This window comes from Lontra canadensis, unplaced genomic scaffold, assembly GCF_010015895.1.
Source record: "Lontra canadensis isolate GAN:19392208 unplaced genomic scaffold, GSC_riverotter_1.0 scaffold29, whole genome shotgun sequence".
NCBI classification, from domain to species: Eukaryota; Metazoa; Chordata; class Mammalia; order Carnivora; family Mustelidae; genus Lontra; species Lontra canadensis.
In genome coordinates this window covers 8849630-8875025 of record NW_022631023.1, presented here as the reverse complement: position 1 = coordinate 8875025, position 25396 = coordinate 8849630, and the positions used below count along the sequence as shown (strand labels likewise).

Below are 25396 nucleotides of genomic sequence, written 5' to 3'. Positions count from 1 at the left end.
ACCACGTATTGGAGACAAACACCGGGCTACCAATCCATACAAACAGGGCTTTCTTTTAGTACAATAATACTTCAAGTTTGTATCTTATGTCCCCAAGTAAGTTTCTTGAAAAGTATCTTAAACTTTTTGTATGCCCCACATGAAGCACAATTTACTACACATAGTAAATGCTCAATAAATACCTACGTGTCAACTGGTACAGTCAGGAGGTATCTTGTATCTCTAGAAATGCTACCTCAATTTTCTTACCAGTTTCCTGAAGAAATAATTTTAAGAGACAGAGAAAATACTTACTCTATAAAGTCATGATCCTTCAAAATGGAAATCTTCTTGTTCATTTGTTTATCTGTTGATGGCAGATATTTAACAAGTAGATCTACAAAAAGAAAAAAAAAAAAAGGAAACAGAAAAAGAAGGAAATTTAGGGTGTCATCAGACAGAAGTGTGCGCCTTCTACAATTACTTTCCCTTCCATCAACAATCAAGACATGCAATGTGTGTTGTGCATTAACTGATGAATCATTGAAAACTACATCAAAAACTAATGATGTATTACACAGCGGCTAACTGAACATAATTTTAAAAAGAGTAAAATAAAAATTAAAAAAAAAAAAGACGTGTAAACAGTTTTTCCTAATTCACACCAAAAAGCTCCAATCAAGTCCAATTCAAGAAGATCTTTATTAGCCCCTGGAAAGCTACAGAATTTCAGGGCAGGGAGGAAAACATCCATAACCTCAACACACTTTCCCACTAAGCAAATTAATCCACAAAACCTGGTAATTAAGACAGTGGCAGGGGCACCTGGGTAGCTCAGTGGGTTAAGCCTCTGCCTTCGGCTCAGGTCATGATCTCAGGGTCCTGGGATAGAGCCCCACATTGGGCTCCCTGCTCAGCGGAGAGCCTGCTTCCTCCTCTCTCTCTCTGCCTGCCTCTCTGCCTACTTGTGATCTCTCTGTGTCAAATAAATAAATAAAATCTTTAAAAAAAAAAAAAAAGTGCCAGATGCAGGAAGTTAAACCAACTACCCACTACAAACATGAAGAATTATTTATAATGATGTTTCCAAAAGTCAGAATTCGAAACTGGGTATTAGTGATTATACTCATAAGCAATTAAAAGTGAACATGTAAAAAATAACAAAGCTTGTTGAGATAGCAGGGTAATGACTGACTTTTCTGTTTTTAAAATCTCTTTTATATTTCTATGTCTTGGTTTTATAAATGTAAAAATAACTAAAATGTAAATTTTGTCCAAACTTTGCAAATCAGTATTTCATGGTCAACAAGATTAAAATTATTCTGATAACAGGAGGCTAATCTCAAAGCTAGTTGTCTAAGAGACCCAGCAAGGCCCAGTTTTTGGTTTTAATTTCTATTTTGAGAAATAACATTATTATTCTGCCTACAGGATGGAGTAGTTTCACCTTGAACAAGTTTCTACTTCATACAGCTTATATTAAAACTACCCCAAATTATACAGTCAGTAAATCTCTGGCCATATTTCTTGATGGCCTACAAACTACTCCTCTGCTGCTTCAGGAGAAGGGGGAAAGAAACATTTTTCTATATACTGTTATTAATACTATATTTGGAATTTCCACAGCATTAATTTAACAGCTAAATTCTTATTTTTAAAAATAGTAATACTGGTGATGGCTAATTAGTAGGTCACAGAAAAACATAAATGAAATCAATATTTCATCATGGCATTAACCTCCAAGACAATAACTATGTAATATATTTATCCCTGTCATAGCACCTCATACAAACTGATAAGAAGAGATACTACACATGATCTTAGCCAAAAGGCCGAGAAACAATCACACAGTAAATGCTTAAATTTAATTTTTTAAGTTTTTTGTTTCTCTAATCTATCCTGTATTTAGTGACAGTGATAATGTCTCAGAACAAAAGTTACCATTTCTCCCCATCTTTTTAATTATTAAAATATTATATTACTATATTAATTAATTAGTAATATTAATATATTATATATTAAATGTTATATTCATTTCCTCAGTGGTCTTTCTTCTCTCCCATTCCACTGTCTGACCTAATGCAACAACTTTTCTCAGTTCTTCCTTTTCTCAGTAGTGACCAGAGCCTTGCTTTTCACTTCAACATTCAAATTATATGGTCAGTGAGTGTCTTCCCCTACCTAGGGGAAAATAAGTGATACACATTTTAAGGTTTTGCCATTTTTACTAAAACTTAAAAAAATCCACATCCTCAGATGGCGTAAAAAAAAAAAAAAAGAACTGTATCTTCGTAATAAGAACAAAGTTGAATCCAACCTGCTGAGACATAAACACAAGCATGAGGATTCTGGATGGACACAAATCCATATTCCAGGAGCAGCCGCTGGTTATCATGAGGGCCATAGCAGATGAACACCTGTTCATGTTTCCTGCAACCTGAAGCCGTTCTGACTTCATAACAGCGAGTTTTCTCATTAAATGATGCTTTTACCTAGGCAAAAAAATCATTGATTTTTTTTAAAGCCAAGCATAAAACTGAAAATATTAAGTTTGCTGTATTAAAGTCAGATGCAGCTTTCAAACACTCATCACAGTGTGAATTCAACCACATGTGGGAACATGCCGGCCCTGCACTTGGGGCTCCTGGGTGCCTCCACGTCCCCGCTCGGTGAGGGAGGGGGTCCTGCCCAAGGGCTCTCAGGATGGCCAAATGCAGGACACCTGAAAGCAGACAGGTATGCCGGAGAGTGGTTCACTAGTCACATATACAGCCTAGGTGAGGACACCCCAGACACACAGGAGCTACGCTTGGGAACTGTGGGACCTGCTGGAGCCACAGGAAGCAGGCCTGAGAGTAACAGGAAGTCACCCCGTCTCCTGCGGGGAGATGTGAGCGCTCGTGTGAAGAGGCAGGCAGGAAGGAGAAACTATTAGGCTGAGGGCCGGGTGATGGGGCCTTTCCCTCTGGGTGGGGGGCATATCCAGGGAGAGCAGAGGAACTCACAGTCAGACCCCGGGGCCCTGTGACGCCCAAAGATGTCAAGGCAACACATGAATTTCAGGCCTCACAATACACAGCGTCCGGACAGCAGGATACTGACTGACACAATGATATGGATTTTGTGACAATTGTTAGTTAACAGATTGCAGAGGAAAGAACCAAGATGACCCACCTGCCCTCCACACGAGGAGCGGGTACAAGAGTTGAGGTCGCCACACTACACAGTAAACCCCAGTGAGGACAAGGAGGAGGAAGGGGGCTGAAATTCTCAGCTTGCAGCATCAACAGATTAGGGCCACGGTTTCGAGTTACTTGCCAAAAGCCAGGAGTAATGCGCTTTAGACCAAGGGTCAACAATCTTTTTTCCATAAAGGGCCAGCAAGCAAGTATTTTAGGCTCTGCAGGGGCCACTGGGCCACATACCCACAGGCTGTAGTTTGTGGGGCCCCTACAAAGGCTGTCGAATCACTGGCTTGGAGCACAAACGCACTAAGAGCCCAATAAAAATAAAGTCACCCCAGTGAGAACTGACTCAGTCCTGTGTCCAGCACCCTTTTACAGGCATGGCCCCGACATTAATTCATCAACATCAGCCACAGACACAGCCATCAAACCTCCATCTCCTTTGCTGAATATTGTTAGAAATGCATCTTTCTCAACAGTAGCAAGCAGACGGGCAAGGAGATTGCCTCTGCCTGAGAAAGCACAGTACGGGCCTCCCTATGCTCACCTCGCACCAGTACGTGGGCTAGCCAGGGGCCATCCGTCTTTTCCAGGCGGGGTGCAGTACGAAGAGAAGAGCGTGAGCAAGGGCCCAGCCAGTGTACCTCTAAACAGACCCTGAACAGGTTACAGGTGAGCTGACATAGGGACACCTTTGCCCTCAAAGCCAGGCACCTACCTCAGCATGCCTACACATAAATCGTCACCTTTATGTGCGATAGCGGGAAAGAGCTAGAGACGAGATCTATGACTATCTCCCAAAGAGGAACTCTTTAATGTTTCCCAGACGCCTTTTCCCCACAAATATTCATCCATTCAGTAAAGGTTTATCAAGTCTTTACTAGGTGCCTGACCCTCCACTGGGTTACAGCGAGAAAAAGGCACAGTCCCTCCCCATCCTTATACAGCCCAGAGACAGAGACAATAAGTCAATCACTGATCACAGCAAAGATAAATACTGACAGCGATACCACCAGGTGTAAAAAGGAATGGGACAGGAGAGCAGTCAGGACTTTAGTCCCCATACTAGCCAAGAGGAAAGAGAACTTTGCACCAAAGCTGAGGGGTGAGGGGGTGCTGCTGGTTAAGGCTGTATCAGGGGATATAGCTCTGCTGGCCTGGAAAGCAGAGTGGGAAAACAAAAGAACAGGATGCCAGAAAGGAAAAGGGGGCTGGGAGGAAAGACAGAAAAATACCTGGTGGAGGTAGATTTACCTAAAGCCAGCAACACCTCCCTCTATGGTTTCAAAGTCAGGTTCTACATGTCAGAGTCCTTCCTATCAAACAGAACATGTTTGCCTTGTGTCTCACCTGGATGTCTGGGCTGTGATTCAGCAGATCCAAGTACGGGGCGAGCGCGTAGGTGTCCGGCTCTGGAGAAAAGCATTTCCTCTGCTCATGCTTCATGTACACAGCTCTGGTGTTGACCGTGCACCAAGCCCACAGGAGGGCACTGTAGCTAAAAATGTTCTCAACAGCCTCAGAAAACAGAGGCTGCAGGGAAGAGAAAAAGTCTCTGGAGGAAGAAAAGAGCCCCTGCACACGGGCTCTCTGCTCTTCAGCCTTTGCCTTCAAAGGTTCAGGAAAAAGATTCACCACTTTTGGCTCCAAACATACAGGGCAGGTGTAAGCCTTTGGTAAAATGTCCAGGTAAGGCTTCCAGAGAGACTGGTCCCCAGCATGCTTTTCTGAAACTAAAAAGGTGCACAGAGCCAGAAGAGGAGATGGAGGAGGCTGGCACCTTTTAAAAAATACAAGCCGGATTAAAAGAATTACCTTTATTCAAAATATGGAATCAGCTAGAGACACAGGTATCCTAGTGGTTTGTTCTGCTCCCAGAGGGACCGTGGCCAAACTGCCAGCGCACACCGAGCTTACTCCGTGCACCAGGAGAGGGTTTTGCTTCCTCAAGACTTTCCTCTCCAGAGCGCATCCCACCGTAAATGCCCTAAGCAAGTCACACTGATGAGTGACAAGAACTGTCTCACTACCCCAAGTTCCAGCTTTGCTTGCAAGAGAATCCTTTTTGCAAGCAATCTCTTGTTTCCAACCTGGTTCTCCAATTTTAAAGCTTCTGCTCCAAGTTCACTTATTTTGCTTGGATAAAGGTATCAAACTTGGTGGGGGAAAAAACTGGTGGAAAAGAACCTAGACCTGCCCCATCCAATAGCGTAACCACTGACTGGGTACACATAGTTATTTCAGTTTTAGTTATTCAAAATTAAGTAAAATTTAAAATTCAATTCCTCAGTCCTGTAGGTCACTTTTCAAGTGCTCAACAGGCGTATGTGCCTAACGGCCACCAGAGTGGACAACACAGAGTGAAACATTTCTACTGCGAAAGTTCTACTGTGTGACACTAACCTAGACAGAAAACTGAATCACCTCATTATATATTTGCTACAGTTCTAAAGTTTTAATTCCTATATTTACCCACTCTATTAAAATTTACACACTGCAGTATTTTTATTTGTTATCAATAAAAAGATTTCATGTTGCAAGAATCTTTTAGAAAAGTTTTCATTAAACCTTCAAAGTCCAGATTCCCATACTGCGAAAGTAGCCCGCTCAAAATTTCAGAATGACATAGAAAATGTTAATACTAAGAGCATCGCTACTTTTACTCAGGCCAATAAAGATACATTTGCCCTCATAAAAACATGCCAAGGAGATTAAAAGTCCAGAACTTAGATTCTGAGAATAAACAATACAATCTTACAACCCTCATAATTTAGAAACCCCTTCTGCTACGGACCCCATTCACGCTGTCCTCAGAAAGTTCCGCAGAACAAAGGCCCACTATAACAAAAGCCAGAAAATAGTTCTTCTATTTTGGCCTCCTTTCTTCTACACTAAACAAAACTACACTTTCATAACATCAACAGCTCTTGGTAGTGGAGGGAGAGTTCAAGCAAATACAATAAGGGTGAAAATAAGAATAACGTGTGGAGAACAGGCTAGGAGGGCTCAGGGCACTCAGAAAGACGGCCATCTATTCTCTCACTTTCTCTTCATTTCCTAGTAAGTGATAGATGAGGATTCGAACCCACATCCCAGGCAGCCTATTAAAACCCTTAAAAATGCTGCTTAAAATGAATTAAGAACACAACTTCGAGAACAGAGTAAACCTTCTGAATCATTTCAAACATGTATGAGGTATACAAAGGGGCTCATCCTAACAAACTATGCCTTACTTAGAGGACATTATCTGCCAATGCTGCAGACTTTACAAGACAAGCACTTGCACCAGACGAGCATGTGTACGTTCACTTACTTAGCAATGTACGTCCCTAAGTAGCTTCTAATCACTGTGTCCGTAGTGAGCAGGCAACTCTCAGGCAACGAAATAATCATCTGTCCCCCCTTACCAAAAAGAAAGTAAAGTTTAGAACACCTGCGCTTTGAGAAGGACCTGTGTCCTGCAGTCCACGATTATCTACTAAGAACCCAGGATAACCCGACCATAGACACCAAAGAGCCCACCAACCGTCTGGCTCCCAAGCCCGAGTCGGTGGATGCAGGCAGGTCTGCTCCAACAGCAGGTACTACAACCCCAACAAGAATTAAGGGCTCATTATATGACTGACATCCACTAGCAGTCAGCCCTTCACCAGAAAGGAATGTGGAAACACTCTTGACAGATCCTATCACTCCTTCACTTTCTTATACCAGGAAATAGTGTTATAGGAAATAGGCAGAAACAACTCAAAGTAACTCTATCTGGTGAAATCCATGTGTCCAGTGACTCCTCCCAGCAAAGGCCTACTCTCCATAAGACCTGTGCCAAATAGACTAAGGGCAGCCCAGCCAGCACAAGGGTCTCATTTTACAAAGTAGAGTTTTCAGTTCCTCCCACTGAGATAGAAACACAAAGAAAAATTAAGATGTCAAGTCACAGACACCAGAAACAAATAAAGCATTAAGAAGCCTGACGTTGGGGTGCCTGGGTGGCTCAGTGGGTTAGGCCTCTGCCTTCGGTCCTGGGATTGAGCCCCACATTGGGCTCTCTGCTCAGCGGGGAGCCTGCTTCCTCCTCTCTCTCTCTGCCTGCCTATCTGCCTACTTGTGATCTGTCAAATAAATAAATAAAAATTTAAAAAAAAAAAAAGAAGAAGCCTGACGTTAATTAAGATCCCAGCTTCTATTGTAACTGGCATCTAAGTTGGTTAAAAAATCCCAGCCAAAAATCTTCTGGGTTCCATTTCTGGTTTCCTCATGTGTGAATCAAGATCAAGCTGGACAATCACTACAGTCCCTCCCTGCTCCAACATCACACAATTTTCTGATTTTAATAAAGCCACTTAATAAAATGTTCTATATCTTGACTACAGTAAACCTCTTGATCAACACTTACCAAACTGGATGCTTAAAATCTGTGCATTTCACCAGGCGTAAAATATGTCCCAGTTTTCAAAAAGTTTAACCAAAGATCATATTTGAAAGATGTGAAGCAACTGCCAATTTCATAATCTAAACAAAGACTACCTACGTTTACTGCCATATACATGAGAAGTATATCTCCCCTCCCAAAATAGAACACGATTATATGTTTCCTCAAAAAATAAAGATATTGTACAATGTGACTGTACTTAATATTATTGAACTGTACACTCTAAAATGGCTAAGATAGTAAATTTCGTCATGTATGTTTTAAAATTATAAAGTTTTAGGGGCGCCTGGCTGGTTCGGTCGGTTAAGTGGCGGCCCTCATGATTCCAGGGTCCCTGCTTAGCAGAGAGCCTGCTTCCCTCTCTCCTTCGGCTTGCCGCCCTGCTTAGTTGTGCTCTCTGTCAAATTAATAAATAAAATCTTAAAAATAAATAAATAAAGTTTTAAATTAAAAAAGTAGCCTAAGAGAAATGCAACATTAAAAAGTACTATTCTTTAGGCTCAATGTGTAAGTGCATGGCCGGATTTCAAAGTTAAGGAACTAAAGGGGCTCAGTGGGTTAAAGCCTCTGCCTTCAGCTCAGGTCATGGTCCCAGGGTCCTGGGATCGAGCCCCGAATCGGGCTCTCTGCCCAGTAGGGAGCCTGCTTCCCCCTCTCTCTCTGCCTGCTTGTGATGTGCCTGTCAAATAAATAAATAAAATCTTAAAAAAAAAAAAAAAGTTAATGAACTAAAAATAAATTAAGGAATTCTAGCTTCACAGAAAATTTGCATTAGATATCCTTTAAATAGCATAGAAAGAACTAAAATGGACCTTGGAGATCATCTATGTCATTTACCTCCTCGTTTTCCAGGTGAGAAAACAAGCCGAGGGGGTCCCACCACCAGCTGAAGATAATCCTGGGACAGGCTCTGAGGCTCTGCCCACTGCTTACTGAGGCTTAAGCTTACTCAGGCTTGTACTTAGCACACTAAGCACACCCTTTCAGATGAGAGCCGCTCCCTCCCCTGGCTTGCTTAAAATATGGTCTGCTTTAGGACACCCGGGTGACTCAGTGGGTTAAAGCCTCTGCCTTCGGCTTAGGTCATGATCTCGGGGTCCTGGGATTGAGCCCCACATCGGGCTCTCTGCTCAGCGTGGAGCCTGCTTTCCCCACCCCTGCCTGCCTCTCTGCCTAATTGTGATCTCTGTAAAATAAATAAATAAAATCTTTAAAAATATATATATATGGTCTGCTTTATACAATTTGCTGTGGCAGAGGCAGCTAGTTGCCAATCCAACATGCCTTCTCTCCTGCCGTTAGTGCAATCCTATCGGGAGGTCACCGTACAAGGGACCTCTCTCACAGCCAGGGGGACTGTGTACCCAGTCACTGGCAGACGTGATAGGACTAGAACATTCTTAAAAGAAGGAAACCTGCCCTTCCTCACCACCTTGTTCCATCTTGTTGTTCAAGCTCCAGGAGCTACTCCCTGGACCTGAGTGTAAGGGACTTCCTTTAGAATGTGGACAGAGAGCTTGAAGGAGTCTGGGCCTCCCACGGCCATGGGATCACCACACCAGCCCAAGTCTGCCCAGCCAGGCTTGTTTACTTGAGAACAAAATTAAGTTCCACTCTGTTACTTTGGGTTTGTCTCCTCTACGCAGCAAACTTAAAGCTAACTGACAAAATTATATGCAAACCTATCATTAGGTTAAAAAATGGCTGTGTATCTTAAATATTTTTAATTTACTTGATTTGAATCACAAAAACAAAGCAGCAAAATCTACATTGGGTTTCAAGGATTAGAGAAATTCTCACCCGCAGGGATGTTTTGCTCATCAGCCCTCTTCCTGTACCTAAGACACAAAGAAAAAAAAAAAGGTAAAAATCCTACAATGTCCAAACAAAACAAAACAAAACAAAAAAACCTTATAATATCTTCAAGATCTTAAGGATATCATTTTAAATAAAAAATGCAATTGAACAGGGGTGCCTCAGTGGCTCGGTCAGTTAAGCATCTGACTCTTGGTTTTAGCTCAGGAAATGATTTCATGGATCATGGGATTGAGCCCCGCGTCAGGCTCTGAGCTCAATGCGGAGTCTGCTTGAAGATCCTCTCCCTCTGTACTCCCCCATCCTGCTCTGGCTCACTCTCTCTCTCTCTTTCAAATAAGTAAATAAATCGTTTTTAAAAATGCTACTGAACCTCAAAATTACATCAAGCTGAAGACAGACACATGATTTTGGGAAAGAGAAGATCAAAAAGCTGTTCTAAAAATGTCCTGACCTCCTTTTGGGCTTATAACGCCTGAAGAGCCAAGAGCGAAGACCTAGAGATCAGCTTTATACAGACCTGCTACCCGGAGTGTTACCCGGTAGGACTGGGTGTCCTTCAAGCTGGACCCTCTCCCCTGGGGCCAGCCCGCTGGGCTGGGGGCCTACTCCCAATGCCCACCCAACCTGAGAGGCTAAACCCTCAAAACACTTTTACCCACTACCAAAGCCAATTTTCCCAGTGATGATCTTGAGGCCTCTTTGACTGGCTTACCAGTAAATCCACCCAGCTCCCGCAAAGCTGAGTGAACTACGCCCTCCCCTCCCTGACCATGAAAGCCACTAGACTCTCCTTGACTGGGTGAGCTCAACAGGGGAGATCTAAGACCAGCTCGTCCCTGTGAGCCAAGGCCTCGGCCAGAGCAGTCACAGCACATAACTTCACCAGCTACACTGTCAACACCACTACTGCCCAGAAATTTACCCTTCTAAACCCAAGCCTCCTTTCCTATAACAGTCAGTAGCTCTTCTGACAGGCCTAGGTACACTATGACCTATAATTATCATATGGGGTACAGAATATTCACTTTTTCAAATTCACAGTCCTTGATCTTTTTCTTTCTCTCTCAACTAGGAGGGAACATAATTCAATAAAGGTCAAGCCCTGCAGGTCTACTGGGAGCTCCCAGTTCATGGAGGGAACTCCTGCCTTGATCCTGGATCAGGTGTCTGGCAAGTCTGATTTGATGAGTCCTAACTCATCTATCCACCCAGACGAATACTATCTACTCAGACACATGGTTTTGGTTTCAAAAACTTATTTAACTTCTTCCATGTGTCCCATAGCAGAGTTAATCGTTCCTGTGGGCCAGAACCCTTCCTGGAACGAGTTACTAATGGGAGGATTTTATTTCTATGGGGTCATTCTTTAAAAGACTCATGTGCTAAATTAAGCAGAAATTTCTCTTCAAATACTTATATGAACAGAATGTGGCATATGGAATAAGTCTGGAAGATACTTCACCTGTATTTCTACAATACAGCATCCAGTATCAGAAAACAAATCACAGTAACCTACACTTACCAAGGCAAGGAAGGAAGTGGCCATCAGAATCCTATAAAAGGAAAACTTATTATAGACTTTCCTGCACCTGAAAATTTCTATTATCATAAGTCCACCTCGGAGACCCAGATTTGGCCAGTTCTTTTGGTGGCAAAAAGGAATACTGGGGTCAATTCCCAAAGCATAAATCCTGCTTGCAACTTAGAAATCCTGCCTTGCCCCTCCACAAACTAAGATTAATTCCCCAGAATTTTGTACATTTTGAGAGACTCCCATAAACGTTCCCTCCTAACAGATTAAAGCTAAAGGTATATAAAGCATTTAGGGAAGATATGTTGAAATCCCAACCCACCAATGTGATGACATTAGGAGGTAGGGACATTTGGTAAATGTTTAGGTCATAAGGATAGAGCTTCATGAATGGGATTTAGTGCCTACTACAGCAGTAAGAGACCAGAAAGCTTGTCCAGCTCCCAGCTCTGTGTCATGTGAGGACCCAACTTGAAGATGGTAATTTGCAAATCTGTAATCAGTCCTTACCAGACCCTGAACTTGCCCATACCATGATCTTAGCCTTCCCAGCCCCCAACTGTGAGGAAGGAATTGGTCGTCACCCAGTCTATGGTAATTTATTATAGCAGCCAAAACTGAGTAAGACAGAAGGTTCCCTGACCCCAGAACTAGAACTAGTGGGCTATGATTATTACCACACCATTGTATGTTAGCTGCTCTGTGACCATGAATCTGGAGGTGGGCCTGGAAAGAGTTGTTCCATTAAAAATGGTTAAGTCTTGTGCTATGGTGAGTGCTGTGAAATGGGTAAACCTGGCGATTCACAGACCTGTACCCCTGGGGATAAAAATATATTATATGTTTAAAAAAATAATAAAATTTATTTAAAAAAAAAAAGGTTAAGTCTTCATTGCTCCAAATTACAGACAGATTACTTCTTTTCAGGCATTCCACTTAGACATATGTCAGTCCCTGCTTGATAATTTTAATCCCATCCTTCTTAAGTCAAAGTGACACGTGAGGCATAGATCAGCCAAAGGCATAAATCCTCTCCTGACTCTATTTTCTCTAGACCACCTTGTGTAAAACACCATCCAGTAAAATCTAACAGTGTGGCTTTTCCTGTTTTTGTGCTTCCTGACACATAGAAACAGAAAGTCAAACATTCTGTTAGAGGCTGACAAAAATAGTTTACCATTTTAAATAGGAGCAGCTCTAACAAATAATGGCTCGAAGCAAGCGTTTTAGGCCAAAGTCATCATAATGCATACGGAACAACTTTAGACACATCATCTCATTCAACTACTGCCACATGTGGTAAACCATTTATCTTGACGATGTATAAGGAAATTAACCTGCTCAAAGCTAAATTACCTAATGGGTAATTAATCATTTCCGTCTTGAAAAGGAGCAGAGAGGCATACGATTTAATTTTCTATAAAAGATCTGCACCTGCCCTGTGCTGTAGACCTGCTGCACAACTGTCTAAGCTACAGCAGACCCGGAATCCCTTTGAAGGTCCTCCCCATGGTGACCTCAAGCCTACATCTGGACAGAACTGGGTGGTGCTGAATGCAGGCACACAACCAGAGAATGTTCCAAAAGAAAATGCTAACCCAAACTCCAATGATAAGCTCCTCAATTCCAGAGAATTATGTTAATCTACCTCTGCTTAGGTGACTGTTGAAGCTAGGGCCACCCTGAGGGCTCCTCTTCTAATATCTGGGGAGCACACCCACAAAACGGTGGAGGGAGCAGTATCTGCTCAGGCCTCCCTAAGGACATCTGTCCTTCAGCCACACCAGCAGAGAAAAGCACCTCCTTCCCCTGGAAAACAATTTTGACTCACCTGAGCTATGGGATAATCCCATTAGCCTGCATGGCTTGAAAATCCCATGAAATCACTATGAGTATGATGATAAGAGTGTCACATTACAGAAGTGTCTTCCCTATGAAGACCCGATGAAGACATTTCCCTCAGGTCTAAGTTCCAGGAATAGCTGCACTTCTGTTGAGTAAACAACTTAGTTTTGTTTATAGAATACAAAGACTCGGGTAACTGACCATATAAATGGACTCACTATTGGAAAGATAAGTTATAATTTATGGCTGATCTGTGACAAGTATGCAAGATGTTAGAATCATGGCTTTTATGTATTATTCTTATCCCTGCCTTCCTCTTATTTTTCTATTCTCATTTCCCTTTTTTAAATTTTTAATATTATTTTACCATTTTAGAATTTCTCCCCAAAAGCCATTCAATTTATTTTTAGAACAAAGTAAGGTGTAAATCAATATTATAGCTACAAAGGAGGAAGTCTGACACACAACAGAAGATGTGCTCCCAGAGAGAATACCGCCCACCTTCAAGAACTACCCCTGCTTTCTGATCACCTGAGCCCACGTCTCTCACATGAGCAAAGTCCCAAGAGTTGATGCCAGACCTTACCTGGAAAACAAGCAGGTATTAAGTTTGTATCTTCAAATTTCCTGTCTTTCAGCCACTTCTTAAACTCTATAAATTCAGGCTTGTAGCTCTCATTCACTAATCAAGAGAAGAAAGAAAAAAAATGGTGGTTAAAATCACTACATAATCAGAGCACCATTTATAAAAAGTAACAGTCTCAGGGGCACATGGGTGGCTCAGTCAGTTAAGCATCTGTCTCTTGATTTAAGCTCAGTCAGGATCTCAGGGTCATGAGATCAAGCCCCACATCATGCTCCATGCTCGGCATGAAGCCTGCTGAAGATTCTCTCCCCCTCTCCCTCTGCTCCTCCCTATGCCCTGCTTATGCTATCACAAAAAAAAATAAATAAATAATGAATAAAGAAAAGTAACTGTCTCAGACAGATGGTCAAATCATAAAAGAGAATAAGTAACACCCAAATAATGTAAACTAAAAGCGAAAAACCATGCAATCATCTCAAAGCAGCAGGAAACACATCTGACAAAATCTAATATTCATTCCTGATAAATAATGCCAACAAGCAAGGAAAGAAAAGAATTTCCTCAACCTGATAACGACTATCTAACAAAAAATCTACAGCTGACATAATGATGAAAAATTGAGTGCTTTCCCCTTAAGATCAGAAACAAGCCAAGGAACAAGACGCTTCCAGTCAACATTGTACTAGTGGTTCTAGCCAGTATAAATGAAAGAAAAATAAGTAAAAGGCATCAATTATGGATTGAATTTTGTATCCTTAAAATTCCATGCTGAAGTCCTAATCACCAGTACTTCAGAATGTGACTTTAGAGATATAGGGTCTTTATAAAAGAAATCAAGTTAAAATGTAGTCTTTAGGGTGGCCCCTATTACAATATGACTAGTGTCATTATAAAAAGGAAAAATTTGGACACAGGCATCCAAAGAAGGAAGATGATAGAAGAAACACAGGGAAGACACTGTCTACAAGCCAAGGCGAGAGGCCTGGAACAGATGCTTCCCTCACAGCCCTGGAAAGAAACCAATCCTGCTGACACCTTAATTTTGGACTTCTAGCCTTCAGAACTGTGAGACAGGGAAATATATAGCTATAAAGGCTTATATGAAAAAAGAAGACCCAATTAAAAAAACAGGCAAAGAAAAAAAATTAAATTAAAAATAAAAATAATAAAAAACAGGCAAAGGACTTGAAGAAACATTTCCCCAATGATGGTATACAAATGGTGAGTAAATATATTAAAAAAGTTCAACATCATTAATCACTTGGGAAACGCAAATCAAAACTACAATGTGCATCACCCCATATCCAATAGGATGGCTACCACCACAAAAAACAGAAAAAGTGCCGGCAAAGATGTGGAAAACCTGGAACCCTTGAGCACTATTGGTGAGAATGTAAAATGGTATAACTGCTATGGTGACTGCTCAAAAAATTAATAGAAGTGACCCAGCATCCAATTCTGGATATATATTCAAAATAGAAAGCAGGATCTCGAAGAGATATCTGCCCATGTTCATAGCAGCATTATTCAAAAATAGCCAAGAGATAGGAAAAAACAACAAATATCTATCAACAGATAGATGGATAAAGTAAATGTGGCATATATACAATGGAATATTATTCAGCCTTAAAAAGGAAGGAAATTCTGATACATGCTACAACATAGATGAATCTTGAGGGCACTACATTACGTGAAATAAGTCAGTCACGAAAAGACAAATGCTGTATGTTTCCACATACATAAGCTATCTAGAATAAGTTCACTGAAACAAAAAGGTAGAATGGTAGCTGTTAGGGGCCAAGGAAAAGAAGGGAATGAGGAGTTACTATTTAATGGATATACAATCCCAGTTCTGCAAGATGAAAAGAGTTCTAGAGAAAACTAGACAACAATGTCAATGTACTTAACACTACAGGACTACACTTAAAAATAATTAAAATGGTAAATTTTACAGTACGTGTATTTTACCACAATTAAAATAAAAAATTTTTTAAAAGATCTCAAGTCAGGGCGCCTGGGTGGCTCAGTGGGTTAAAGCCTCTGCCTTCGGCGCAGGTCATGATCTCAGGGTCTGGGATCAAGCCCCGCATCAGGCTCTCTGCCCAGCAGGAAGCCTGCTTCCTCCTCTCTCTGCCTGCCTCTCTGCCTACTTGTGATCTCTGTCTGTCAAATAAATAAATAAAATCTTTTTTAAAAAATTAAAAAAATAAAAGATCTCAAGTCAATAACCTTAATAAATGGAGAAACAGACCTTCTTTATGGTTTGGCAAATTCTCCTCAAAGGGAAAAATAAGTTCAATATGATCCAAATAAATTTAAAGTAGGCTTTTTTGTTAAAAAATGACAAAGTGATTCTAAAATCCATATGGAAATGCAAAGGGCTTACAACAGTCAAAACCACCTTGAAATACTGATTTCAAAACTTATTATAAAGCTATAGTAAATAAGATTATGTGACACTGTCATCAAGACTAACAAAGGTGGGCACCTGGCTGTCAGTTGGTTAAGCGACTCCCTTTGGCTCAGGTCATGATCCTAGAGTCCCAGGATAGAGTCCTGCACCAGGCTCCCTGCTTAGCAGTGAGTCTGCTTCTCCCTTTGACCCTCCCCCATCTCATGCACGCTCTCTCTCTCTCTCTCTCTCTCAGATAAATTTTTAAAATCTTAAAAAAAAAAAAAAAGACTAACAAAGAAATCAATGAAATGGAATAGAAAGTCCAAAAACAGACACAGACATATGCGAATAGTTGATTTTTTACAAAAGTGCAGAAGTAATTCAATGGAAAAGGGTTAGTTTTTTCAATAAATGCTGAAACAATTGGACCTACCTAAGGAAAAAAAATAATGATAATAATAATGAACTATTCCTATCTTGTACAATATATAATATTAATTCAAAATTAATCACAGACTTAAATATAAAGCCTTAAACTATCAAACTGCTAGAAGAAAAAATAGTAGAAAGTCTTTGCTACCTTGGGTTATACAAATTTCTCAGGTAAAACACAAAAGGAAGATCCTAAAAAAACAAATTGATAAACAAGATTTTACCAAAATTTCAAATTTCTGTTCCTCAAAAGAAAGACACTGTTAAGGGCATTAAATAAAGCCAAATAATGATTAAAAATACTTGCAAAACACCTATCTGATAAAATATATGTATCCACAATATCTAAAGAACTCTCAGTAGTCAAGAAAAATAAAGGAGTCAAGAAAATAAAATAAGAGGGGCGTCTAGGTGGCTCAATCCTTAAGCATCTGCCTTCTGCTCAGGTCATGATCCCAGGGTCCTGGGATGGAGCCCTGCATCGGGCTCCCTGCTCAGCGGGAAACCTGCTTCTCACTCTCGCACTCCCCCTGCTGCGTTCCCTCTCTCGCTGTGTCCCTCTCTGTCAAAAAAATAAACAAAATCTTAAAAAAAAAAAAAAAAAAAAGACATTTTTCCGAAGAAGGCACACAGATGGCCAATAGACACATGAAAAGATCCTCAACATCAGTCATCATCAAGGAAATGCAAATCAAAACAATGAGCTATTACTTCACACCTGTGAGAATGGCTAAAATCAAAAACACAAGAAACAACAAGTGTTGGAGAGGATGTGGAGAAAAAGAAACGCTTGCACACTGTTGGCAGGAATGCAAAGTGGTACAGCCACTGCGGAAAACAGTTAAGGAGCTTCCTCAAAACATTAAAAATAGAATTATCATATCATCCAGTAATTCCACTACTGGGTATTTACCCAAAGAATACAAACACAGGGCGCGTGGTTGAATCACTCTTTGGGTGTCTGCCTTCAGCTCAAGTCATGATCCCAGGGTCTTGGGATTGAGCCCTGCATTGGGCTCCCTGCTTGGCAGGGAGCCTGCTTCTCCATCTCCCACTCCCCCTACTTGTGTTCCCACTCTCACTGTCTCTGTCAAATAAATAAATAAAATCTTTCAAAAAAAAATTAAGATATGTACACCCCTGTGTTTACTGCAGCATTATTTACAATAGCCAAGATATGAATGCTACCCAAGTGTTCATCGAGAGATGAATGGAAGATTACTCAGCCAAAAAAAGAATGAAATCCTGCCATTTAAAACAATAGGGATGGATCCAGAGGGCATAATACTAACTGAAATAAGTCAGTAAGAGAAAGACAAATACCCTATGATTTCACTCCTATGTGGAATTTAAGAAACAAATGAACAAAGAAAAAAGATAAAATAAAACACAAACCCTCAGGGGCGCCTGGGTGGCTCAGCAGGTTAAAGCCTCCTCTCTCTCTCTGTCTGCCTCTTTGCCTACTTGTGATCTCTGTCTGTCAAATAAATAAATAAAATCTTTAAAAAAAAAAAAAATACCCAAATTCAGAGAGCAAACCATGGTTGCCAGAGGTGATCTGGGTGAGAGGATGGGTGAAAGAGGTGACAGAGATGAACAGTACACTTATCCTGATGAGCACTGAGTAAGGTACAGAATTGTTCAATCGCTATATTGTACACCGGAAACTAGTATAATACTGTACATTAATTATACTGGAATTTTAAAAATTAAATGTCATAAATAAATAAATAAAAATTAGCATTTTCAGCTCAAAAAATAAAAGAATGAAGGTGCAAAAAATATATAGAAGAGAATTTATACTAAGATAGTACAGTAAAAAACCAATGTGCAAAAATCAATAGCCACCACAAGTACAAACAAGAGCCAGTAAGAAGATGCAATGGAAAGTAATGCCTTACTTACCATAAGCACAAAACAAAATTTTAAAAAGGAAAAAAATTAAAAATAAATAAAAAGAAAAAGAAAAAGGAAAAAAAAGGAAGAAAAAGAAAACCAGCTAATAAAAAACATGCGCAAAAGATGGAACTCTCATAAACTGTTGAAAGAAATGTGAAGTTATACAACCACTCTGAAAAACAGCTGGGTAGCTTCTTTAAAAGATAAACCTACACCCACCATATGATCCAGTCTTTCTAGTCCTAGGTATTTACCCAAGAGAAAAGAAGTCATGCATCCATGCAAAGACTTGTATGCAAATGCTCATAACAGCTAAAAATGAAAACAAGCCAAATGTCCATCAACAAAATCATGGAATATATTCAGCAATTAAAAAACAAGGAGCTATTGATACACACAATTATCTCAAAGTAAATATGCTAAGTAAAAGAAGCCAACTACGGTGTTATTATAGTATCATTTGATATACTATATGATCATATAAACTATTTACCATATAAACTATAAAATACAAACAAATAGTGACAGAAACTGATAGTGATCACTAGAGTGATAGTGACAGAAAGCAGATCAGTTGTGGCCTGGATGGGTGGGGTAACAGTTAAAGAGGGACAAAAGGAAAGGATTACAAGGGGAAACAAGGAAACTTCTTGAGATGGATGGGTATGTTCATTATCTTGATTGTGGTGGTAGTTTCCCGTGTGAACATACATGTCAAAATCTATCAAATCATACAACTTAATATTGACATTCATTGTATGTCAATTATACCTCAATAAAACATTTTTAAAAACATGATAAAAAAAATCCAAGATAAAAGCCTTCCAAAATACCGTACCGTAAACTAGAGAATAGATCTTACAGTAACAGCATTTAATCAGTGAGCATTTAATCAGCAACTACTATAGACATAGCACTATGTTAACCACAGTGAGGAATGTTCAACATGTTCTTCAAATACAAAAGCTGACAACTTAGTTGGGAAATAAGACTTCCATAAGAAACAACTACAAAACCATAGGTCCTTAAGAATAACACCCAGTAAGCATTGTAACAAAGGGTGATGTCAGTGAAAACTGAAAATGACATTACCAAAAATGTAAGATCTCACCTCAGTCTTAAAAGTTGGAGAAAAACTGAATAAGCAGGGAGAAGGAAAACTCTAGTCTAGGTGCTCTAGACTAAAGGATTATGAGGAATGGTATGGCAGAGGTAGACATGTGTGGGTTGTGCCCAGGGAGAGGTATGGAGAGAACATACTTCTGGTACAGGAGGGGCAGGATGGAGCCCACAGATACCAAGCAAAAGGGAATGAAAATCCTGGAGGCTTTTAACCCAAAAAAGGCAACATATGAGTAGTTCCTTAGGAAAGTGAGATTCACAGCAATAAATGGATACAAGCAAGGAAGAAAAACAAGGGTGTAAGTAAACCAGCAAAGAGCCACCTCAATTCATCTTCCAGTAGTGAAAGAGAGGGAGAAGTTAACCTAAGAAAAACTAGATGATATTTAGTAGGACCTTGGTCACAGAGAGCAAAGAAGGAAATAGTAAAAAGACTCCTTCAGATGGTGCTGACAGGCTTGGGGTCGACTAGGAGTTTTACTAATTTTTCTGATAGGCTTGGAGTCAATTAGGGGGATTTTTATTAATTTTTATTAAAAATAACTGCATTTATATAGTACTTTCCAGCTCGCCAAGCACTTCCACATGCAATGTCTTGTTCACACTCCGTTACACTGAATCTGAAATGATGAATTTATATCCAAACACTGATATTCTACAGACAGCTGGAGGTCAGAAGAAAGGTCAGGACTAGAAATAGAAACCTGGGAGTCATCCCTAGAGAAGACACAGTTGAAAGCAATGAGAAACATATTCACAGTCCCACTAGGATTTAAAAGTACATAATGGCACTATTAAAAAGAGTATTCTTTAAAGAAATATTCTCTTTGGGGACGCCTGGGTGACTCAGTTGGTTAAGCCGCTGCCTTTGGCTCAGGTCATGATCCCAGGGTCCTGGGATCGAGTCCCGCATCAGGCTCCTTGCTCAGTGGGGAGTGAGCCTGCTTCTCTCTCTGCCTCTGCCTGCCGCTCTGCCTGCTTATGCTCTCTCTCTCTCTCTCTCTCTCTCTGACATAAATAAATAAATAAATAAATAAATAAATAAAAATATTCTCTTTGAACATTGCCCATGTGCCTTTGAGAAAAGCTATGTGTATCTGTCAACACCACTCAACTTTCTTTGCACCACTGGCACCAAAAGATCAAAACTGTACCTCCTCTTGATACGGAACTTCTGAAGAGTTTCTGTCTTCTGATCCGGCTTGTTCTTCCTCTTCCCCTCTTCATCCTAAAATTGCAATTTCTGTTCAGTTGTCCAATCTAAAGCAAAAAGCATCTTCTTTGCCTTCCTTTCCAATTGTATGACAAACCCTCTTCTTTGTACCTACAAGGATTTAAATACACGAACTTATATTATTTGGTAAACCATTTCTCTAAAAAGCGTTTTAGTACACAAACATTTATACTGTCAGCTAAATCATGATTCTTTGTGCAGTAAGGGAATGCCAATTATATCAGTCCTTCCAAAATGGTTTTATCTTGAGGTCCTACTAAATGCTGATTAACCATCGAAATCCTGGAAATTGATTACACAACTGCATGCTTTGGTGACTTACACACCTCCATTCTAATCAATATCTACTGAGCACCAACCCAACACACTTTTTAAAAAACAGTAGCCATGAAGCCCTCATCAGCCAGGAAGTCTTAGGGGGAAAAAATTTTTTTTCTTTAAAAAAAGAAATTCCTCTTGGGGCGCCTGGGTGGCTCAGTGGGTTAAAGCCTCTGCCTTCAGCTCAGGTCATGATCCCAGGGTCCTGGGATTGAGCCCCACATCGGGCTCTCTGCTCAATGGGGAGCCTGCTTCTCCCTCTCTTTCTCTGCCTGCCTCTCTGCCTACTTGTGATCTCTATCTCTCTCTGTCAAATAAATAAATAAAAATCTTTTTTAAAAAAATTCCTCTTTTAATATGAAGGTAATAATGATTTGTTCTTAGAACCAGGACACTGAAATCAATATAAGTAAAGGGGGGTTGCAACAGATTGGGGAGGGAATCGGCGCCATGAAAAGCAGACAGAACAAAGGAATGATCATAAAATCCAAAATTACTATTGTAGTTTCTACATGCTACGTCTTTGGAAGCATAAAAAATTAAATACATTAACCACACCAGAATGATACAGTCAGTGGCGTGGAGTATTATGCAACCATTAATAGGAAAAAGGTATGTGCTAAAGTGTCCGAATGTTCAAAATACAGTAAATGAAAAATAAAGCTGCAGAACATTTAAAGATCCCTTTTGGGTTTGCTTTTGACACATTCAGTATGTTCATAAAACAAGAGAAGTTAAGGAAAGATATTCAAAAACGTGCCCGAGGAGGCAGCTTTTACTATTACTTTTGTATCCTCCCACTCTGTGACTTATCTATACATGAGCACATAAATCACACAACATGAATATTACTTGTGTGCATATATGTGCATTTTAACCACACAACTGGTTTCAAAGTCTACTACTAATAAATACCGGACAGAAATGAGTAACGGGCCCCACTAACATCCCACGGCGGCAGTGGAAGGCTCCCTGATCTACCCAAAGGTTCGAGCTGGGTCCCGGAGCTAACCGCGGCTTGTCCCCTCCGGTGTCCAGAGCCTCGCCAGTACTGGGACGCCCGCTGACAGCAAGGCTAACCCCCCGGCCTCGCTCCCACCAGCCTTGGACTCGCACTTGAGGCTGAGCCTCCGGCCCTGGAGGAACCAACTCCCGGCTGCAGGCTCCTGAGCATCCCCCAGCGCGTCTCAACCGCGGCTTCTGGGGCGACATCCGCTGAAGGACGTGCAGAAGACGGGGGCTGGGCGGGAGGAGGCGGGGATTACGCAGGGCGCAGCAGAACGCCAGGCCTGGTGGGCGTCTGCGAGCTGAGATGCTCTTTTCCCAACAAACAATAAAAACAGAAAGAAAGCTCCAGCACCACCCGCTCCGGGACCCGGGCACCCCGCGTCCCCCAGCTTCCGTCACCCCGCAAGTCCTTCCAGCTCACTCGCGGAGAGGCGGCGGGCCCAGCGCGCGTAGAAACCCAAAGGGGACCCCAGATGAACCCGAGTTAAAGAGCGGGCGCAAGCAGAAGTGGTGGACGTCAAGCGCAGGAACGCCCACCCGCAGTCTTCACCAACCCAAGTCCTCAGTCTCCACCCGGAAGTCACGCTACGCTGTGCCGCCGCCCCCGGGCGTGCGTCTGCGCCTGCGCCTGCGCCTGCGCCTAGTTTCCCGGAAGCGCCGCGGCCGCCCCTCCCAGCTGGAGTCCGGATTAAATAAACCCCAGGGCACCGAGGCGGGGAAAGTGCGCTCTGTAACGTCCGCCTGCGCAGTTTTATTTGTAGAAGAGGAGAGGGTCCTCCGGGGCGCGCAACCTCACAAGGCCAGGCCGGTAAAACAATCGGCTCCGCTCTTTCTCCCTCCGTACTTCGACCTCCGCCTCGCTCTGGGGCTTAACGTCGGGCCATCCCCGGCCGCCTTTGCCTCCGCCCCGCCCTGCCCCTTCCTCGGTCGGCCAGGGCCTGGCGTCGCCCCACGTGAGTTACTTGAGCCTCGCTACCCCAGTCCTAGGCTTAAAGAGTTTCTGGATTTGGAGCTCAATTTCTGCCCACCGCCTCCACACTGTACTTAATGACTTGCTTCCCACGAGTACAGTGTGAAGAGGGAAGAAAGTTAACTCCAGTGGAGAAACCTGGCAGATAGTGCCTTGGTCAGGTGATGAGAATTAACGGTGATAAATCATGTTGAAAGCGTGCTCCCCAAATATAGGAAGGGTACTTCACCTCTATGGCATTCCTCCCCAAAACCCATAACCCCAGTTCTTCTTGAGAAACATATCAGACAAACCCAAAAACGCCCAACCACGTACTTTGACAAAATCATGAAAAACAAGCAAACTCAGACTCTCATAAACAAACAAAAAAATACAAAAACAAAAAACTGAGGAGACATGACAGTTACATGTAATGGTGGTATTCTGGAGGGCGTCCTGGAATAGAAGAAAGATATTAGAGGGAAAGCTAGTAAAATCCAAATAAAGCACGCAACTTAATACTACTGTTGAATGTTGCTTTTCTTACTTGTGACAAATAATAGATGTTAATTATAAGGCGAATTTGATGAGGAATTCTCTGCTACATATGCAACTTTTCAACAAACATATTCTAAAATTAAGTTTATTGAAAAGTAAATGGGGGGATAGGGAGCAGCTGGATGGCTCAGTTAACCATCTGACGCTTGATTTCAGCTCTGGTCATGACATCAGGGTTGTGAGATGGAGCCCTACATTGGGCTCTGTGCTGAGCAGGGAGCCTGCTTAAGATTCTCTCTCTCCTTCTCCCTCTGCCCACCCCCCACCGCTAAAGCACATGCTCTCTCTTGGGAAAAAAAAAAAAATACTAAGGAAAGAAAAATGAAGGGGAAACTAGAAATAGTTGGCTCTAGATTTGGACCTATGATTCAATGCTGTCATCAAGGATCAAGGCTCTAATTTTCCACAATGCCATTCTTAGGAAGTTAGCTACTCGCCTATTAAGTTTTTTCTTCATAGTCTCAAGACAGCGTTGCTGCAGCTCCAAACATCACATCCTCGAACAAATGAATTCAAGACAGGATTAAAAAGATCCAAAGAGACAATATTTCCTTTTATGAGGGAGGAGAATAATGCATATTCCCATTTTCTAGATAGGAATTGGCAAAAATTCTCTCCTTGAGCAAACTCTAGCCAGACTCTTCTGAGCCTCCCTCTGAATTAGACCTATAAAATCTGCAAACGCAGAACATTGATTTCATCCCCTACCCGCCCCACACACACATTAAAATTATATTTTTAAAAAGCAAACACTAACAGTTTCTGAGAGCTCAAAGCTGCATCCCTAAGATGACCCTAGACCTCTTTAACTTACTCAAGGCTGCCAAAAAGAATTTACTATTTGTTTTAGCCAACAACTGATAATAAGCCCTTCACCACCTTTTGTTAGAGCATTTACTTAAAAGGATTTACAATCTGACTCCTACAACTCAGTAGAGTCTTTCTCAAGGACTTAAAAGCCATTCCTTTGAAATATAATCATCAGAAAAGATAGGGCCTCTGTCTCCCAGTCTCTGCATAGCCTACACAGTTGGCTTAACGACATTTGCACTGACCCACTCTATAATTTTTCATTTCTCCCGACTCTACTCAAGCCCCTCCATTTCCCATCCCTACTCCCTTGTTCTCTCTTTAAAACACTCAGCCACCTCTGTACAAATCCAAGTTGAGTTCAGTTCATGCTGGAACCACTTCCCTATTTCAATAGTATATTATTGATGAACTCTGTCCTTACCACCTTAAATAGTATCCAGTGTTGTTTATCTTTGACAAAATTAATTGCTGAGAGTTACATATCTGCTAAGCATCTCAGCTACAGTTTGATTCTGCGAATCAAAACCACGCTCTACCCTTTTAAGAAGGCTTGTTGAACATCCTAAACGCAAAATATGTAGGAAGAAAAGCCGGTGCCAAGTGGAGTGCTACGAGTGTAAATGATCACCGGCAAGGGAAGAGCCTGAGAGCTTAATAACTTGTCATTTAACAGTACTGTTTTCCTACATCTTTTATGTTAACAGACACCAAAGAACTGGGTACTCTTAAGCAAATAAAATGACTGCTTTCAACCAGTGGATGGTAAAGATGTGAGTTTATTCCACAAGTTAAAAGATGTAATAAACATTCCTTCTCCATTGATGATCTCAGAGTTGACTCACAACTAAGCAATATCTTCGAAGCTAGCTCGTGCTACAGAGATCTGGGGCCTCCAACTTTACTCTTGTTTCATTTCTCAAGTTGTTCAGAAGTCAGACAAGGTGCTATGTATGCAAATTGGTAGGGGCTTCACAAACACACCGCCAGGGTCAAGACCCAAATTTGACAGGGAGGAAAAAATTAAAAGTTATCTGCTTAATTCACTGGCTTTAAATTAGCATGCTTTTCAAAAAAAGTTTCAGAATGTTCCCCATGCTTAAATCTGTCCTTTCCTTTGTGATTCTTCCCATGTTCTTATGCTTACAAAGTCCTTTTCCCACAAATGTTAGTTATATTTTCTTTTACCTGTTCTATGGTTTCATTTATATAACTGTAAATTGAAAAAGTAAGAAATCACTTTTTTCTCATTTTAGAAATTAACTGAGGACATTATGCAATTATCACTCCCTTTCCCC

At 41.2% G+C, this 25396-nt stretch overlaps 1 protein-coding gene and 1 pseudogene across 1 annotated transcript in view; both read right to left on the bottom strand.

Moving 5' to 3' along the window:
- SETD4 (SET domain containing 4) overlaps window positions 1-22285 on the bottom strand; it is a 61354-nt gene extending 39069 nt beyond the window's left edge. The window contains exons 1-8 of the mRNA XM_032865366.1: window positions 22202-22285; window positions 20376-20545; window positions 13374-13469; window positions 9394-9431; window positions 6478-6566; window positions 4515-4944; window positions 2297-2471; window positions 295-376 (exon numbers count right to left, since the gene is read on the bottom strand). Of these exons, the coding sequence (XP_032721257.1) occupies window positions 295-376; window positions 2297-2471; window positions 4515-4944; window positions 6478-6566; window positions 9394-9431; window positions 13374-13469; window positions 20376-20448 (983 nt within the window). The 5' untranslated portion in view covers window positions 20449-20545; window positions 22202-22285. The remainder of the gene's footprint in view (window positions 1-294; window positions 377-2296; window positions 2472-4514; window positions 4945-6477; window positions 6567-9393; window positions 9432-13373; window positions 13470-20375; window positions 20546-22201) is intronic.
- Window positions 1706-1823, bottom strand: LOC116872439 (annotated as a pseudogene).
- Window positions 22286-25396: the final 3111 nt, after the last annotated feature.